The 20112-nt window shown below is 42.0% G+C and overlaps 1 protein-coding gene across 2 annotated transcripts; it reads left to right on the top strand.

Annotated features, from left to right (window-relative positions):
- The first annotated feature begins 911 nt into the window (after positions 1-911).
- On the top strand, positions 912-13680 carry HSD17B13 (hydroxysteroid 17-beta dehydrogenase 13). 2 transcript variants are annotated; one of them, XM_040967262.1, is made up of 7 exons: positions 912-1317; positions 4854-4961; positions 5874-6005; positions 7461-7567; positions 9738-9875; positions 11983-12099; positions 13413-13680. In XM_040967262.1, exons 1-7 carry the CDS (start codon positions 1108-1110, stop codon positions 13501-13503), a joined length of 903 nt encoding a protein of 300 aa, XP_040823196.1. In that variant the 5' UTR covers positions 912-1107; the 3' UTR covers positions 13504-13680. The 2 variants fall into 2 exon arrangements, with proteins under 2 accessions (XP_040823196.1, XP_040823197.1); XM_040967263.1 differs by lacking the exon at positions 4854-4961.
- Positions 13681-20112: the final 6432 nt, after the last annotated feature.

Below are 20112 nucleotides of genomic sequence, written 5' to 3'. Positions count from 1 at the left end.
AGACCGAAGGAAGTTGTTCTGTTCTTGCCAATGCCCTCTGATATAACCCAGGTCAGCAACCCTCAGCTTCATCACTGGTGCCATGTTGGATTGGAGGGTTCTTTACTCGATGCCCGAGGGCTGTTCCCTGCCTAGCAGCAACCTGGCCTCTTCACTGCCGGTGCCATGCCTGAAAGGCGGCAGCCGAAAAGATCTCCAACTCTAGCTGAGAACCCCTGGTCTAAGTTAGAAGTTAGGGTTCCAGAATCAGATCTAACTGAATTTAAATTCCCCTCAAAGGCAATTTGCTGGCTTTACTAACATGAGAATTTCCCCTAAACTGGAGCTTTTCAGCCATCACATGTGAGGTGATTGGCAAGTGAGACGGCTGTTGAGCTTTCATGAATACAGGAATCAAACATCTGAGCTTGACTGAGCCATACTTGAGATTTCTTTTAAAGATTTACTTATTTTTTATTGAAAAATCAGATATATAGAGAGAGCAGGAGAGACAGAGAAGAAGATTTTCCAAGTGGTCACAACAACCAGAGCTGTGCCAATCTGAAGCCAGGAGCCAGGAGCTTCTTTTGGGTCTTCCATGCGGGTACAGGGTCCCAAGCCTTTGGGCCATCCTCAACTCTTTCCCCAGGCTACAAGCAGGAAGCTGGACAAGAAGCAGGGCTGCTAGGATTAGAACCGGCGGCCATATGGGATCCCATGCATGCAAGGCGAGGATTTTAGCCACTAGGCTACTGCAGCAGGCCATCCTTTCTTAAAGTTTATTTCTGTTTGTTTGTTTCAGAGAAATGTATGTGCAGGCTGTTAACTGATGCCAAATGTGTGGCATTATTTCTTGAGGTGAAGCTTCATGCTGAAACAGTATCCAGCTGCTTCTCCGATAAGGAAGTCCAGAGGGCATGTTCTCCCTGATTTCCAGGCCTTGTGCCAAGCTGTGCTAGCACTTGGCGTTACTGCAAAACCCCAAGATGTGTCAGTCCTGTTACAACATGTGAACAGAGCCTGCTTTATCTGACAGTCCCTCCAGCACCTGCTTACACAGCTCATCTCTGGAGCTGCAGCAGGTGCGACTGCACGAGGACTGAGCCAGACGAGAGGGAAGACAGAGCCATGAACCTCATCTTGGACATCCTCCTGCTTCTGGTCACCATCATCTTTTCCTACTTGGAGTCATTGGTGCTGTTTTTCATCCCACAAAAAAGGAAATCCGTGGCTGGGGAGGTCGTTCTCATTACTGGAGCAGGCCATGGAATAGGCAGGCTGACCGCCTACGAATTTGCAAAGAGGAAAAGCAGACTGATTCTATGGGATATTAATAAGGTAATAGATACACCAATTTTTAAAGTCAAGGTGTAACTTGCGCTTTAAACATTATCTGACTTGGCTTCTGCTTATCCCTGTATTTTCCTTTTACAAAATTTGGTGGATTACCTTTGTCCGACATTTGCATCAAGGTGATTTGGTGAAAAGTAATTGCATGCTAGCAGAGACGTGTATGCTGTGGTCTATAGGTTGATGAAGATACAGGAGCTGGTTTCCTTTTGAACTCCTTGGATTGGGCAAGTCACATATTTGTCTCAGCTTAAATTTAAGATTTATTTGCTTGAAAGACACAGGGAGAGAAAGAGAGAAAGCCAGAGGTCTTTCGCCTACTGGTTCATTCTCCAGATGGCTTCAACAGCTGGAGCCAGGTATGGTCAAATTAGAGCTACAAAATCAGTCTGGAACTGCTATACAGATGGTAAGGACCCAACTACCCCAGCCGTCACTGCTGCACTCCAGGTGCACGTTAGCAGGAAGATGGACTGTAAATGGGACTGGGAGTCCAGCCTGGGTCCTCTAAAATGGAAGGGTGGTATCCCACGCACGGCTTAACTGCTAAGCCAAGCACACAGTGATGGCTTAAGTAGATGGATCCTGCCACTCTGGGTCCCTTGAATTTGGGGAGCAAATAAAGGAAATAATAGTTAGAGCAATTTTATATTAGTAAAGAGGCTTTCAACTAGATGTCAGTTGCTTTTTCCCGGTCCTACAGTTGTGGGTAAGGTTGGAACAGGAGAGAATCCATTCAGTAAAGACATCTTTGCTGCAGACACATGAAGAGTGAACCATTACATTCTCTGGAGTTTTACTTTCTCATTGCACTTAATCCTCTACGAAACCACAAAGAATACCATCTTCCAAGAACTTTCTTCAGCTTACACTGTAATGAAACTGCATAGTGGAGAACCTCAAACCAAGATGAAAAGCTGGTGTATGAGGACATTTTTGTTGTTATTTTGCCTTGTTGTTAGCACAGGGACACCCCAAAAAGTTTGTGGGAAATACAATTAAAAGACAAGTTTACCTTGGTGCAAAAATGTTTGAAATCCATACACTTGAAATGTCTTCCAAAAACTCAAAGAAATATTTTGTGAGCAAAACTGCATCAATCTCAGATTGTATTTTGTACTGAAGTAATTACATTTAACCTTTAACTTCATTTTCCACAGACTTTCTTGAAGTAGTTTCTGTGACCAAGGATGTAGGTTTTAGGTGAAAAGGGGTTTCCTTGGAGCAACCACAGAAGTTCTATAACTTTTTCTTAAGATTTGTTTTATTTAACTTGGAAGTCAGAGCTATAAAGTGAGAGGCAAGAGACAGACCCTGGAACTGAGTTGATCCAAAGCCAGGAATCAGGAGCTGCTGCTGCTTCTCCTTTTTACATGTTTGGTGATGTTTACACAGTTGACCAGGGTGGGAAGGGTCAAGGACTAAGGGAGTGTGGGTGAGACCTTTGTTTCCAAATCTTCACCTTCTTCTTCCTCTATCTGGGGAAAGGGGGAAATGAGGGGAGACGCTGCACACAGCCTCCCTGTCGTCCCAGAACCCGGGGATGGGGAATGGCCAATCGATGCCATCCCAGGGTCCCCAGTGTGAGGCATGCTCCGAAGGTTCCACTTGAGCGCTTTTGATAGTTCTGAAATGCGGTCGATCTCACCAATCCAAGGAAGAGGATATCCTTCCAAGGCCCACCTGCTGACACAGTCTACCCCAGAGTCTCCATTCGCCCAGCTGTTTGCTGTCAACACTTGGCTGGGGCAGTTGAACAATTTCCTCTGCTCTCCTTCCTCTGTTATGATACCAGATGTCTTCTGCAGACCCCAATAGACTGCCATATCCTCCATGTGCATGTAAGCATGCCATCCAGAAACTTCTTCTGGTCTTTCGCATGTCCATTCTCCTCGGATCATCATCCACTGCTTTCTTAGCCCATAATCTGGGAGCTTAATCTGCAAGTGGAGTGACCAGGACTGGAACCAGTGCCCATATGTGATTCCAGCACCTCAGTGGAGAGTGGTGTGCAACAACACCATGCTGGTGGAGGGGTGGGGATGGACTATAACAGTTTCTGAGTGCATGATCTCTTGAGTTTGTTTTGTTATAGAAAAGCTTACCTAGCAACACAATGCTCAGAGGAAGCCCAGATTACCACAAGCCAACTGGCAAAGGTTACAAGAAACCCATGAGATGTATATTGCAAGCACGAAAGCTCTTATGCTCCATTTTCTATATCCCAGGTGTTAGCTTTTATTGCCACAAGCCCAAAAGCCAAACACATGAAATTACGCTGAAGGTCTTTATTTCAGCAAGGGAGGTGGCTGTGGAGAGAAAAGGGAGCAGACAGAAGGTGGGAGAGAGAGAGAGAGAGAGAGAGAGAGAGAGATAACTCCCCAGTGGGAGAGAGCCTGGAACAACCTCCACCTAGCAGGGTGCCCCATTGGAGGGAAATGGCCACCAGGGTACACAGCACTGGGCTTTACTACACCGAAGGCGTGGGAGATGGGAGAAGGCAGCAGCTCCTCACTTTGTGCCTGCTTGTGACTGTGAAGTGTCATCAAGGTGGGTATTGGTCTTCTGTGCAGACTTGGCCTTTGAAACATTCCTGAATGGGAGTATCTGCCTGAGCTTGGCAAAGACAGCATTGAGGCGAGTGAAGCTTTCTTCTGCGGTTCGTGGCTAAAGGGAGGCAGGGAGAGAGCACCGGGACTCGGTCTGCTGCGTGGTGTTCCAAGGTTGCCAGGTGTTTCTGTCTTGTGATAAACTCTCTTGTCCTCTGATGCACCCAGCTCCTTCAGGAGTGGCTTCTGCTTGGCCCAACACCAGGTGCTGTCTTAATGCTTACTGTAAAATTTACTCGCAAATTCCTTCTCAAAGAGACTATTTCTTTTCAGGGACTCATTCTACTATTTTTTTCAAACTAAGAGTAAACCAAACTTTTCACCGCACAAGCTCCTCTTGAAGCTGATTGTTTAACAACGCCCCAAGAGAAGGGACCCTTTGTGAGCATTCTGGAGCAAAAAAATTCATGCATGGTCTTGTTGCAGATTGGACAAGTAGTCTATCTGAAAAAATTTGCTTAAAAAAATCAAGAGGCATTTTGGAAATGAACTTTATTTTAAATTATTTCAAGTGTATTTATTGTTTAAGATTTACTTATTTATTTGAAAGGCAGTTATAGAAAGAGGCGGAGAGAGAGACAGAAATTTTCCACCTGCTGGATAACTTTCTAGATGGCAGCATAGGCTAGGACTGGGCCATCCAAAAGTAGGAGTCTGGAACTCCATCCAGGTGTGCCATGTTCTTACAGGGGCCAGTTTCTGCTACTTTCCCAGACACATTAGCAGGGAGCTGGATCAGAAACAGAGCAGTTGGGACTTGAATCAACACTCTTCTATAGGATACCAGGATCACGGGCAGTGGCTGGACAACACTGGCCCCTGGATATAAGTTTTAACCTTTCAGGAAATTTTAAAAAGCTTTCTGTTCCAATTTTGCTGAATTTGATTTTTTTGATTGTTTGTCTCCAATTATAGCATGGTGTCGAGGCAACTGCAGCTGAATGCCGAAAGCTAGGAGTCACTGTGCATGCTTCCGTGGTGGACTGCAGTAACAGAGAAGAAATTTACAGTTCCATAAGCCAGGTAGAGCTGCACATCCGGAATCTCTGCTGATCCGCTGCCACTGACATGGAAATGCACAAATTCTCCAGGACTGCCTGAGCAATATCAGAATGTAACTGCTTCTAAATGTAGTTATGTGACCAAGGAAGGAAACAGACTTTTTCTCCTTGCACATCATCCACTCAGCTCTGCCTGTCACTAACATCTCCTATAATCTGCACACTTCATTCTGGCTAGAATGTTGAGCAGTGGCTCAGTGTGACCAACAAAGGACTTATTAGCAAGGATAATGGGACACTCCCCAGTTTCACTTTGAACCTATGGCTTTTGCAGTAATTCCTTTCTTTTTTCACTTAATCACTTCCTTTGTGAAATTGTATTTATTGTGACACCACCCTAACCTTCTTTGGGGAATGCTAATAACATTGTTATAACAATGTTTTACAAGTAAATACTAACTACAATGATCCAAACAAGTCCTCATAGTCCTTAATCCCTACAGAAACCGTATTAATCTCATTTTACAGATGATGCAATTTAAGGAAGGCTGAGATGTTGAGCTACACAAAGTTCATTACAGCTAGTACATAGCAGAACCACAATTACTCAATGAGCACTTACATACATACGGTCAGAATTTTTTGTATCAGTTTGTCAACAGAAGTATTCACTTTGTTTGATTGTTACAGCTTCAAAATCCATGGTGTACTAGGTACTGAAATGTAGATGTTAATTAAAAAAAAAAAAAAAGAGGAAAAGCTGTGTTGACAGTTTTCACTTGGCAATCACTGTTGGAGTTAGAAGCTCTTTCCTGCCTGACCCCTCAGAGACCTTATCCAGTAGGGAAAGGAATCTAATCCCTGGCTAAGAGCAGACTCCAAATATTCAGTTTGTGAGACACACCCAATCAACATGTTCTTTGCATTTTAAAAGGTGAAGAAAGAAGTGGGTGAAATCACCATCGTGGTGAATAATGCTGGGGCGATATATCCAGCTGATCTGCTTAGTGCCAAGGATGAAGAGATTCTCAAAACCTTCGAAGTCAACATCCTAGGACACTTTTGGGTGAGTGTGAATCACACATAGTTTTGATTCGTTCAAGCCTAATACTTCTTTAGGAACATGAAGTACACAATTGAACTTACATGTTACTGGGTGGGAAACCGGCCAGAAGTTGGCCTTGAATCAAGAACCATCAAGTTTGAGCAGAAGAACCGCAGCCTCCGGCACTCTGGTGAGTGCCAGGTGGGCAACAAGTACTCACAAGAGGCTTATTAAGGGTTGTGTCCTTTCAAAGCTTTGGCGGAAACACTTATGATGTACATTCACTGGGAACCCCACTCCATGCTGTTTTAAAATGCAAAAGACAAGCACAAAACAACTCATGTATGTGTGGGGTCGAGGAAATTTCTGGATGAAACCATGAGACAAGTACCAGCTGCTGGAACTTAGAAAGGGCTATATGGCCCACTCATAATTGATTTCAAAAGCCTTTTACAGAGCATTTTTTTTAAAAAGCAGTTATTTGAAAGGCACAGTTATGGAGAGGAAGAGATAAAGAAACCTTTGTCTACTTTAAAAGAGTTACAGAGAGAAAAGGAGAGACATAGAAGAAAAATAAGCTTTCATTCGGTGGTTCACTCCCCAAATTACCACCACATCCCAGGCTGAGTCAGCCAAATCCAGATGCCTGGACCTCCACCCATGTCTCCCACATGTGCACAGAGACCCAACCACTTGGACCATCCTCTGCTGCTTTCCTAAGTGCATTAGCAGGGAGTTGGATGAGAAGTGGAGTCACTATGACTTGAACCAGTACTCATACAGGATGTCAGCATCAACAAACTGAGCCACAATACCAGTCCCTTACAGAGTATTTATCTGAATTAATCTCACGTGCCTCAATGTTAGCATAGAATTTAGAGTACATCTGGATTCTAGAAAAAGGGAGAAAAAAAGAAACAAGTCCCACTATCTTTGCTAGCTCTTCGCCGGGAAATGTGAACAGGAGGCTCCACATACTCAGTTTCGGTATCACTTAGTGGCTGAAAACAGCACCAAGTGCTTGTCATCCTTGCTTCGGCTCTGTGAGTCAGGACTTTGTAGATGGCCTGTGTTGGCCACTCTGGGCCTATCATTTTGTTCTGGGTCCATAACATCTCATAAAGTAGGATTAGTATATCTCACAAAATAGGGGATCCTTTCAGCTTTTAAAACTAACTTTCTCCCTCAGTAATATTATTTATAGGACATATTCAAAAAGGAAAGAAAGGGGAGTACTAAGAGAGGCTCTTGGCATGTGATCTCCATTGCACGGAGCACGGAGTCCCGCACGGTGTCCCCCTGAAACCAAATTTCTATTTTTCTCATTCCCTTCCTCTGTACGGAACTAGTCAGGGGATGCTGTAAATATTTTGTTTCATTGTAAAAAGTTCTCTCATACTGCATTCTGTCTTAACAAAGGTAGATCAGCTTCATGTGGGACTCTAATAACTGTGGCTTTCTGCCATGATCTTTCAGATCACAAAAGCACTTCTTCCATCAATGATGAAGCGAAACCATGGCCACATTGTCACCGTGGCCTCAGTGTGTGGCCACGGAGTGATCCCTTATCTCATTCCTTACTGGTAAGCGCTGCCAGCCACACTGTGCATTTTTGTATTTCTATGGGATTGTTAGACTTCAGAATCCAAAAGAACAGAGTAATTTGGATATAGACGATAGTAGTTGGAATATATTTTCAAAAAACGACTTCCCCTAAAGTAATGATATGGATTGCAATTGCAAGTAGTTTTTAGCTTTCTGGAAACACCTCTGAACAATGAAAGAAGACAGTCATGTCAAGCATTGCTTGCACTGTGTCCTGGAAGGAGGAGATATTGACAAAATCAACAGGAAGTGCATGGATTAAGAAGCAAAACACAGAGACATTAAAAAGAACACACATCTACACCATGGCCCAGGTGATCAATACAAGCCAATCGGAGAGGCCCCATGATTGGAGACTACGTCATGAAAGTTTCTGCGTGTGTGAGAGAGAGACAGAGAGATGGGGTTGGGAAGTCTCTATATGGTTAAAAGATGCAGATACTATACTCCATGCTCTACCAAAAAGGTAAAGGGACATTGATGAGAGGTCTTCAAGAATATATTATTTCCAAAACATTCTTTCCTGGGAAACTATTTAATGATATCTCATTTCCTCATATCTGCCTTATATCAACCTCAAAGCAAAAATTAAACTGCTAACACTTGAGTAAATTTATTGGTTTATTATTGATTTTTATTTACAATCAAGGTTAAGTTTGATAACGGGAAAATTATTTTGGGTGTTGAATGTGCTACAGGTTAAATCTTACAGAGAGTCAGGGTCCATAATACCTGCTTTTAATTGTCTCAAGTTGCTTCTGTCATCCTAAAACACACAGAGGAATTCCACAGATGAATCATTTGGCATTGTTCTAACGTTCAGAAATGTGGAAAACATGCTATATAATAGTTCTTTTTCCCCCTCTTCTCCTTTAAGGACAATTGAGCTAACTTTATTGTTCTTATCATTACTTGGGTCAAAAATACTTAGGGTTTCTGTGCATATGCTGTCTTATTTAATCCACATGCTAACCCTATATTTTATTATTTGTATTCTAAGGATCAGAAAAATAAAAAGACACATCTAGTCGCATCCCTCTTCACACTGTCCTTACCCAGATCCTTACAATGAAATTTAGACACCAAAGGGGTCACCAGTATGAGAACAGAAACTATTGACTCATAACAAAAGAGGGAAATACTAGTTTTGTAGTATTTGTAAATTTGTTTTTCCTTATTTCTAGTTTTATTTATTTTTAGACAAAATTTTTTTTTGTAAACATTTACTTATTTTTATCAGAAAGATTTACAGAGAGAAGGAGAGACAGAGAAAGATCTACCATTGTATGCTGGTTCACTCCCCCAAATGGCCAAAACTGAGCCAATCCAAAACCAGAAGCCAGAGGCCTCTTCCAGGTCTCCCGTGTGGGTACAGGGTCTCAAAGCTCTGGAGTGTCCTTTACTGCTTTCCCAGGCCACAAGCAGGGAGCTGGATGGGAAGTGGAACAGCTGGGATAAGAACTGGCGCCCATATGGGATCCTGGCATGTGCAAGGCAAGGATTTAGTCATCGTGCCAGATCCTATTCCTACTTTAAAAAATAAAAACTGGTTAGAAAATAGTTTGAAGGTTGAAAGTACAATCTTATGTGTGAGATAAGGGGGTCTTAAATCAGTCAATAAAGGCATTATTTGTTCTTTTGTTATCATTGCTGAAAGTTTGTACGTTTAGACTTCAGTCATTGAAAATGAATGACCATTTATCCATGTGGGGAAACCACCAGTGTGGGGTGATTATCTGGCACAAGGCGCAAAGGCTGTTTAGGATGACTGCATTCTGTTTTGGAGTTCTGGGTTCGAGTCCTGAGTCTACTTTTGAATCCAACTTCCTGACTCAAGGACATGGGTCCCTGCTGCCCACCTGAGAGACCTAGACTGAGTGCCAGGCTCCCGGCTGTGAGCTCGCCCCACTGTCACTGCTGCAGGTGTCAGGGAGTCATTCTGCACATGGAGATTCTCTTTCTCATTCTTCCACTTTCTCTCTCTCTTCCTTTCAAATACAGAAAACATTTTAAAAAGAGAGCATGCAAGCGATGTTTGGGGGGGCTACTACTTGTTTTCAAGCCAAATGATAGAGCCCTCCCTCAGAAGGGTAAGGCCTGTGTTTTTCACTATTTCTTAGCCAGGAATGCCTGATTGTCCTCTTACAGTTCCAGCAAATTCGCAGCTGTTGGCTTTCACAGAGCTCTGACGTCAGAACTGGAAGCCTTGGGAAAAACTGGCATCAAAACCTCCTGTCTCTGCCCAGTTTTTGTGAATACTGGGTTCACCAAAAACCCCAGCACCAGGTGAGCTCAAAATCAAGTTAGGATGCAAAGGTGATACAAGAAAGCGATGGGGAACAGTTCTGATATAGGTTAGCACGTGGGAGCAGCCTCCTCTCCCTATACACAGGAGAAACAGGAAGAAAAGGAAACTTGGAAGCCTCTGTCCCACCCACCTTCCCCCATAACTCCACCCTCCTCCGTGGTCCTCATGAGTATTGCATCCTTGTCAACTATGTAAATAGCATTAAAGTTTTTAAAAAATGTTTGAAAAGAAAGTGATGGGGAAACCATGTAAAAAATTAGAGGTAGGACAACTGATAGAATTGAGAAAAGGGAAAACGAAAAAAAAGCCATTTGTTCTTGTTCTTCGTGTATAGGCTTTATGTTGTCACTTGGCACCTGAATGAAAGGGGGAAAGACATTAGAGACTAACAAGAGCAATCTGCAACCAAGGAGCTGGGCTACTGGCTATTTATTTATCCTGAGACAGGGGCCCTGCACACTCGCGTGCATAGAGTGAGTGGGCATGGGATGGGGTGGGCTGGAGAGGTACATGCGGGTAAAGCCTACAGTTTATGCTGAAAGCCACACCTCCTTGACCAACGAAGTCTAACAACCTTCCCTCTCACTAGGATTATAGAGAGGTGTGGGCAATTGCCCCTCTCATGGCTTCCACAGCACCTGTCACAGTGCTAACATAGTGTTCTAGCATTTTCCCCCTAATTCTTGGAATCCTACTTAGGCTGCCATAAATGTTCATAAGTTCTTCCTCAGAGATTCCAGCTCAGTCAGATGGGATGAGTTCCCAGAGTGAGACGTTTGATTACCTTGTGCAAATGTACCATACCAGGTGAATCTGAAGGCAGGTTTGAGAAACATGAATGTGTTAAGTATAACCACAAGCCTTTAATCCTTGGTACCACCCTGTCATTAAAACCTTAATGTTCCTACAAGTAGCAGCATATGGAATCCTTAGCTCCTTTGTCAGGTGAATTTCTACAAGAGTGGACTTGACCGAAGGAAGAGCAGAAACGTGGTGACAAGGGCCCTAAAATTCAGCAGTCTACTCATGAATATGCTTCCATTCTAGCATAAGCCATTCCGCAGGTTCCAAGATGCCTTAAGCTTGCCAGTCAGAAGCCAATTTATAACTAGAAGGGAATCAGTCTAAAGTACATATGTGTTCAAAAGAATTAATAAATTCTCTTTTTAGCTCAGCCACCTTGAGGCTATTGACTTAAATTCTTTTCAGCTGTGATGTCCCTGCAGCTGTGGTCAAGCACCACCCCTTAGTCATGCTGGACCACAGGGACTTGAGCTGGTGGTATGTAAGTGAACGCTCTGGTACCATTGCAATGCCTTGATCTTGCGATAGGAAATTGATCACCTCCCCAATTCCTGCAATCCTCTGGGTAAGATGCAGGTTTAGTGTATAAAGAGCTTTGCCAAGAGGGCCTTGCCCCTGCTGGGCACGTCAGAATAGATGAAGGTAAGGATAATATGACAGGGGTAGGGTGCATGCCTGAAGGCTCCTTATATCCAAATGGTATCAAAGAGCTGGACATTTCCTTTCTATCCCCTGATTAATCCTATCCACACTTCTTTCTTGCCTGGTCTCTCCCCTCCTTGGCATCTAGTGCATCTCCACCTTTATAGTAAGTGGACCTAAGAAACATACCTCCTGGATGTGAAAGTATTATTAAAACATCCAATAGGTTATGGAGAAAGAGAGCATTTGTGCAGTGAATTGTGCAACATTTTAAACACAAATCCTTATTTATTTATTTGAAAAGCAGAGACCATCAAAAACCAATCTTCCACTGATTCACAGTGCAAAGCCACACAACAGCTAGGACTGGGCCAGGCTGAAGCCAGGAAACCAGGACTCAGTCTGGCTCTTGAAAAGGGGGGCAGGGACCCAAGAACTTTAGCAATCACCTAAATCTAGGGTGGGTAGTAGCAGTTGAAACTTGAGCTGTAGCATGTTGATATGGGATGGGTATGTGCCAAACAGCCCATTCCTAAACCTTAGCTCAAAATTTGGTGGAAGGATGACTTAATTCTCCTACTTTTATTAATTAGGATTTGTGATCAATTTTAAAATAAATCCTTTTCCTTTTAATCACAGATTATGGCCTGTTTTGGAGACAGACAGAGTTGCAAAAAGCCTGATTGATGGAATACTTACCAATAAAAAAATGATTTTTGTCCCGTCATACATCAATATCTCACTAATACTGGAGAAGTAAGTACAGCACTGGATACTTAAAATACTGGAATACCTGCAAATCTGTTTTTATATGGAGACATTCACTGTGAAAGTTGCCATGGAAACTCCACCTCTGGAAAGAAAAGTTACATTTTCTCTCTTACTGACTTAATCTATTTTTTTTAAAAAAAATACTCATTTTTTCTAGTACATCTACCATCTTTGTCAAATATGCTCGAGATCATTTAACCAAAGGAAAGACCATTAAAAGAACATAATGAAGTGCTTTTATCCTTACTGCATGGAGGTAGCTGAATAGCCCACATAAGCTCTCTTCTGAGCCTTCTTCTGCCAGCCCAGCTCTCCCCTGTCCCTCACACATGCCCCGTTTCCCAACACCCCATCCCAAGAAACAGAAGAAAATATTGTTCTAATCTACAACACCAAGTGATTTTCCATGATTTTCTTTGCAGAACATGTTGCTTCTGCCTCCTAATGTTCCCTCTCACTTTTTTCATCATTCTGCTCAGATCTTACCCATCACTGAACCTCCTTGCCATTTTGTAGCTTTCCTTCTCTGGGTTGAACAATAAGCTCCTCAAATGTAGTAGCTAGTTTTTTTTTTAGTATCATACTAGATTGTCAGTAAATACTAGAAGTGAGGTGAAGCGATAGATGGAGTGGGTGCTCATGGCGTCGCTGTGTGAGCTCTTAGCATTTCTTAGCTTGACAACTTCAGCACTGAACTCAGACTTTCAGCTTTAGAAGAGTTAATGTATGGTTTTACTAATATAGGATGCAGAGGTATGGGTGCTATATGTGTTATATAACAGCGTTTTCCTTATGTTTGCATTTACTTTCAACTGTATTAAAAAAACATACACAAGAGAGGAGTGGCATTTGGCCATGCGATTCAGATATCCATGTAGGCATCAGGGTACCTGAGATTGATTCGCAGCTTCTGCTCCAGACTCCACTTGGAGGCCAATGCATTGGACAACACTGGGAAGCAGCAGCGAAAGCTGAAACAGTTGGGTCCTTGCCGCCCACGTGGGAGGCCAGAATGATAGAGTTTCTGCTTAAGTCCCAGCCCAATTGTAGTCTCTGTGGAAATTTAGGGAATAAATAAATGCATGAAACCTATCGTCTACCTGTTTTCTATCTGCATTTTAAGCGTAAATTTTTCGAAGAAAGATATGAAAAAAAGACAGTGCCTGGAAACAGACAAAAGAAGAAGGGAGGAAAATTAAATGCAAGCCAGATAGCTGGCAGGCATTTTAATGACAACAAAAAGAAATCCTGGGTCAAGGATTTTAAATGGAGAAGTATTCATCTCTTTTCTCATGCAGGTTTCTCCCTGAACGTGCCTTGGCAGCCATAAGTCGTGTGCAGAACATTCAGTTTGAAGCAGTGGTTGGCCACAAAACCAAAGTGAAATGAGGTTTGCCAGAGCTGAACACGCATTCATGATCTGAATCTGATGCTTTAGTTCACACTTTCTCAGTGCTGTCAATGCTTAAATACAGGCATTGGCATTAGTGCAGTCAAATGAACAAGACTAAATGCCTGTATTTTCAAAATGAAAACCTATAAGAAATAAACTTTTATTGTTTACATTTAAGTATTGACTGTGGTATTTTATTGTGGCGGCAGAAATGGACTAAGTATACGAGTTGGTCAAGTGGAAAGGTAACAAATGTGCTTTTGTGTTTATTGTTGCAAACTCAAAGAATGCTTTATAAATAAATTGCCAGATACAGAAATGCTAGGCCAAATAATAAGAGCATTAATATTGTGGACAGGGCCCGGCATGATGACTCACTGGCTAAATCCTCACCTTGCATGCACCAGGATCTTATATGGGTGCTGGTTCATGTCCTGGCTGTGGTGCTCAGGGGTGAAAGGGTCACTAAGTCAACAAGATGGCGACTAACAGTCAAGTTCACTGAGTTACACGTGGTGAGCAAGATGGCGGCCAAGGACAGAGCCCTGGGCGTGAACCAGGGCAGTGGTCACGTTGTTTCAAAGAGACTGATTGGCCACGGCCATTAAGCTCATCTACCCTTGGCCTATGGCAAGTATCTTCCACAGTCATGCTCCTAGTAATCGGCTCCTAGTTTCTCCCCTCCTGGAATTCCTGAAATTCCTGGCCTGAGGCTACCCCTTACCCTATAAAAGCATCTGTACTTTCCAAATAAATCTGAACTACTGGACAGAACCCCTGCCTGTCTGTCGCGCACTGGGAGGCTGGGTGGTGGGCAGCAGGCTCACTCCCTCCAGCAACGGGGTACTAGAGGAATCTGTAGGGGAGACCCCACACCAGATGCTCTATTTCTCATCCCACTCCCCACTTGCAGCTTGGGAAAGCAGTGGAAAATGACCCAAAGTTTTAGGATCCTGCACCCATGTGGGAGAGCTGGAAGAAACTCCCGGCTCCTGGTTTCAAATCAGCATAGCTTCGACCGTTGTGAGCATTTAGGAAGCAGATGGAAGATCTTTCTATCTCTCTCTAGCCTTCTCTCTGTAAACCTGCCTTTTCACTAAAAATAAATCCTTAAAAAAAGGGGACAAAATGCATTCCTCAAAATATTCGTGACAGGAGCTTTTGATATTTCTCTGAGTTTTTTAATTGTGGGGGGGAAAGGCTTTGGTCTCATGTCATTGCTATATAAATTAGAAACGAATGTATTTTCCCTTGCAATTTTTTTACAGGGTTCACTTTTCTCACACCATGATGATAAATAATGAAACTATTTTATTTACCTTGCTTGGTGAGACAAACATTTACACAGATTTGCAATTGTGAAATCTCAGTACCTGTTTTTTGCTTTAAAAAGTCCTTGAGAATAATTGATTTTAGTTTACCTTGTTGGGTAATTATACTCAGGCAATGAAACAATATCCTGTGGTACATGTGCCAGAAACCAAATATCCTCCCACAGTAAATCCCAGTGTCAAGTGCCAAGCAGTAATTTCATGCCTGGTCTTAATCCTACATGAGGGAAACTTGGAGAAATGTGCAAAAGTGCACGTCAAGCTCTCCTCAGCTCATTTTTCTTGTGAGGTTGGGTTTAATTCTTCCTTGTAAGTCTGTGTTTCTAAATGGTTTACCATGACAAAGTCCCTTAAATAATTTTCCCTAGTATCTTTCCGTCAAAAAAAATACAAAATCTGGGGCTACTACCATGTGCTAGGATGTACATGCACCCAAGAAATCATTTGTCTATGTAAGTAATTCTCTTAAATGTGTATTCTAAAGAACCACAGGTTTGTATGCATGTGGTTTAGATGCTACTGAAAATGGCATACACACTCAAACACAATCACACACACATACACACTACACATTTATAACACTATGGATTGTGTCCCCCAGATGAATTTACTTTTGTTTTTTTAAATGATCTCGTTTATTCCAAGTAACATTCACTGCATTAAAATGAATTCATGTGAAGTTAATAGTCACTGTAAATTCATTAGATTGCTACTTACTATGTTTTACAATCTATTTTTTTCTGTGTATCAATATATTTCTTACAGACAGTACATGCTGACTCTTTCTGTTTGCTTGTTTTAACTGCATGTGACAAGTCTGCCTTTTATTTGGTGTGGTTAGAACATGCACATTTAAAGCGATCATTTGTATAGTTAGATTTAAAGCTAATATCCTGTTTTCTATTTGTTCCTGTCCTTCGTTTCTTTATTTTTTTCTGCCTTCTTTTGGGTTAACGGTTTTCATTTGATTTCTTTTGTTGGTATATCATCTGGTGTGTTGTTGTCATTTTTGGTTGTTACTTTAGATTATTATTAGTCTACTTTCTAATGATATGACACCGCTTCATGGAGAGTCCAATTTTGCAGTTCAACATTCCCATTCCCCTCCCTTGGCTTTATACTGGTGCTATCGTGAGTTTCATTTATATAATCCATAAACTCACACTGCACTTACCCTTGCTGTGTGGAGGTAGCTGAACTTTTGAGCCTTCTTCTGCCAGCCCAGCTCTCCCCTGTCCCTTACACATGCCCCGTTTCCCAACACCCCATCCCAAGAAACAGAAGAAAGTATTGCCCTAGTCCACAACACCAAGTGATTTTCCATGATTTTCTTTGCAGAACATGTTGCTTCTGCCTCCTAATGTTCCCTCTCACTTTTTTCATCATTCTGCTCAGATCTTACCACCCATCATTGAACTTCCTTGCCATTTTGTAGCTTTCCTTCTCTGGGTTGAACAATAAGCTCTCAAATGCAGTAGTTTTTGTTAAGTATTTTAGTTTACCTCTGTACAGATTGCATACTAGTTCTTTAGTAAACAATGAAGGAGAGGTGGGGTGATACATGGAGTAGTTCAAATCCTAGCTCCATTTGCAGTCCAGCTCCCTGCTAATGCATCTGCAAAGGTAGTAGAAGATAGCCCAAACACTTGGGTCTCTGCACCCATGTGGGAGGCCCAGATGAAGCTCCTGGCTCTGGCTTCAGCTTGGCCCAGTTCTGGCCAATGTGCTCATTTGTGGAGTAAGCCAGAAAATGGAAGATATCTTTGTCTTTCCCTCCCTCTCTCTACCTTTCAAATAAATATTATTTTTCTCTTAAATGTACAACAAATAGTCTGACATTAAGTGGTTCTTTTGCTTTGCTGAAGCACTGTCTTTAATTATAAGGTTGAATTACACTATGAACAAAAGTCCTTCAAAGTTTCCTTAGTGGTAAACTAACTACAAAGGGTTTGTTTTAACAGAATTCATAAGCTAAAGGAGTGTTCTCAATCTGTTTAGATCAAGGCCCCCAGTGGTTTATGTGTTCCTTCAGAAACTGATACTAAAATTCTATTTCCACCCTGGTGCATTAATATACAAGACTTAGGAAGTCATAAGCTCATGAGAACTTCATCATCACAGGTGGATGAATCCTGTTACCATGAGAGCTGGATCGTGACACAGTCAGTTTAGCCCTCACTCTCTGCCTCGGATGCTGATTTACAACTTTCTTCTTTCCAGCATGGGATGATACGGCGCCGAGGTCCTTGACAAAGGCTGGCGCCTTGATATTGGCCTTCGCAGCCAATACGAGAAATAAAGCTCATTTCATTATGAATTAGCCTGTCTCTAGTATCCTAATATATGAACCAAGACAACAGTCTTTGAACCCAGATGAAACTACAGACTCCTTCTCTGGAAGAGGAAAAAAAAAAAAAACCAAAACATTTTATGTAAGTGCACTAGATTTTTTTCTTCTGTTTTGGCAGTTAACATTTAAAATATTAAATTTTTATAAGAGAAAAGTTATTTTGATTTTGAATAAAAAAACTGTCATTGCTGAGAATGTTAAGAAAATATTACTCAAAAAAGTTCGCTTTTTATTGTGATTTTAAAATAGTACTACATATTGCATATAATAATTAACCATATTTAAAAATAATGTATAGTGAACCTCATATACCCATGACCTATTAGCCTTGTCTAAATTGTTTGAGTTACAGTTCTACTCATTTCCCAGTTCTTCCATTACTTTTGATGTGATTAAAACCTACAGAACGTTCTATTCATCATGTTACCCACTTTAAGTGCACAGGTAAGTAGTGTTAGGTGTATTCACACAGTTATACAATGATTGAATAGAGCATTTTCCTTTTGCAAAACTGAAACTCTAAACACAAATACTGATTCTTCCTCTCCAGCCCTTGGCAATCACTTCAGATTTTGACGGCTTGGATTCTTTCCCAGGAGGAGAATTAGGCAGTGTTTGTCGTTTGTGTCTGGTTTAATGTACTTACATAAAGCTCTAAATGTTCCTCATGTAATCATATGTCACTGGACTTATTTCTACAATATTCCTGTCCTATTCTATTTCGTGTGCCTGTCACAGAATGCCAGAGACTAGATAATAGTAAAGAAAAACATTTATATTTTTCAGGTGAAAAGTCTGGGAAGGCTTACAGACAGCACCAAGCATCTCATGAGTGTCTGGCTGCATCAGAGCACGGCAGGGGACATCACCTGGCAGGGGATTACACCTGCAAGCCAGGGTGCTTTGGACTACTCCCTATAGTAGGGAGAGCTCAATTCCATAGTTAACTCGCTGTGATAATGACATCAATCCATTCATGAGGGTGTCGTCCTCAGGACTAAATGAAACATTTAAAAAAGTACCACCTCCGAACACCATCATATAGCTATTAAATTCAACATAAATTTTGGAGCGTCTGTTCAAACCATAGCACCATGTTAGGCCCTCTCTATTAAGTAAGTGAAGACCCTGTAAAATATGGAATCACCAGAGTCCTCGTTATGTTCCATAACACACATTCATCACCTAATGCTGGGGCATGTTGTGAGAAATGTGGTGCTAGGCAGTTTAGTCATGTGATCATCACAGAGTGCGCTTACACACACCCACAAGGCTCAGGCAGCACAGAGCAGTCTCAAAGGACTGCCCCTCCTTTGTGGTCCATGTGACTGGAACACTATGATGTGCCACATGCCTTACAGAATTGAGCAGAAAACATTATCAAAGAAGAGAAAGGCGTATTAATGGGCCAAATGTTCAGCTTTTTAAAAAAGTTATCCACTTGTTTCATTGTTATTAAATCTCATTGTCTAGGCTCAGACTGCAATCACAAAACAAAACAAAAACCAGACTTGGTGGCCTAAACAACAAATAATTTTCTCACCACTGCGGAGCCAAGCAGTTTGAGATCAGGGTGACAGCAGAGCTGGTGTCTGGCAACAGTTCAGTTCTTGGTTTGCAAGTGTCTGCTTTTTCCTTGGACATTGCCCCCACCTCATGATCTATCAGAAGTGGACCCTCTGCCCAAAGAAGCCAACTTCTGATACCACCAGACTGGGGCTTAAAATTTCAGCACTGGAATTTGCAGGGGGACCCCCTGATATCTATTTTATAACATCCACTAATTTATCTTTCCAGCATTAAGTTGGAAACAGCATCTCCATCCACGTAACCAAACTGATCATTTTAGCGACTGTATAAAGTGACAACTTCAGTTCAGCAGCATCAGTGTTTGCTGCAAGACCAGCTCACACAGACATGCACATATGTGCACACACACTCACACTCACAGAGGCATACATACATCTCAGGCACTAAGTACGTTTTAGAGAGACAATCCTGAAATTGAAAACTATACATTATCAGCTACATTTTATTACCAAGTCAGTTTGGGCATTTTACTGTCTAAGCATAAGTAGATTTTTATAAATCTCTTCTTGATCCTTTCTGTGCACCTGCAAGAGTTTCTCATAAGCTGTCCCTGTGTTTGATAAATTTGAAAAAATACTTGGCCCATTATGGTGTAATTAATATCATCCTTGAGCCTGATATTAATAACCAAGATTGGCTATCAGTTTCGTGGCAGTTATTACCCAGGAATCAAGCACAGCTCTCAGAACCAGTCGTGAAGAAAGCACAAGGTTAAGTCAGTATGCACTGGCAAACAGGGGCTGAGGTGAATGCAATCAATCATTTTGCTGAAATGGTGCTGGCCAATCAGTTTCAGTAAAGCCAATGGTTTTATATCATGTTGGCATCTGCCGCTGACTTGTGTAGTTGAACCTTGCTGAAGACCCCGTTAGTACAACAGTACTCATTCAGAGTAAGTCCTGATTAACACCAGGGGTTCAAATGCCTAACCTACCCTCAGTCCTGTCCCAGACTCCAATGCTGAGGCTGTTAACTGCTGATCTAAAAGGTACTCAAGGAATGTTCATTCCCGTCCCTTTCCCTTTGTCTTCTCCAGTTTCCCACTTTCCCTTTTTCTCTTCCCTATCTTATTCTCCTTTCTCTTCCTATTTCTTTTACTTCTAGAAATCCCACCACCCTAATAATTCTTCTTGCCTCATTCTGTCTCCCTTCCCCTAGTTCAAATGTTTCTAATTCATGGTCTTTTCTACCAGCCCTCCTTCCTTCTATCCTGTTTCCACAGCCCTATTCTTGGTTCAAGGTGAGGACTGAGCAGGTGTCCCAGGAGTTCACTGTGGTCAGAAACACACACATTCAGTTCTTTCTATCCTAACGGCTCTGCATTCCCAGGATAA

This window comes from Ochotona curzoniae, unplaced genomic scaffold (genome assembly GCF_017591425.1).
Source record: "Ochotona curzoniae isolate NIBS_2020 unplaced genomic scaffold, NIBS_Ocur_1.0 scaffold_4506, whole genome shotgun sequence".
NCBI lineage: Eukaryota > Metazoa > Chordata > Mammalia > Lagomorpha > Ochotonidae > Ochotona > Ochotona curzoniae.
This window is presented reverse-complemented; position numbering and strand designations above follow the sequence as displayed.

Coding starts and splice junctions, on each gene's coding strand:
- HSD17B13 (XM_040967262.1), top strand. CDS start 1,108: ATGAACCTCATCTTGGACATCCTCCTGCTTCTGGTCACCATCATCTTT. Junction 4,962..5,873: donor TTTACAGTTCCATAAGCCAG/GTAGAGCTGCAC, acceptor GCATTTTAAAAG/GTGAAGAAAGAAGTGGGTGA. Junction 7,568..9,737: donor CCTTATCTCATTCCTTACTG/GTAAGCGCTGCC, acceptor GTCCTCTTACAG/TTCCAGCAAATTCGCAGCTG.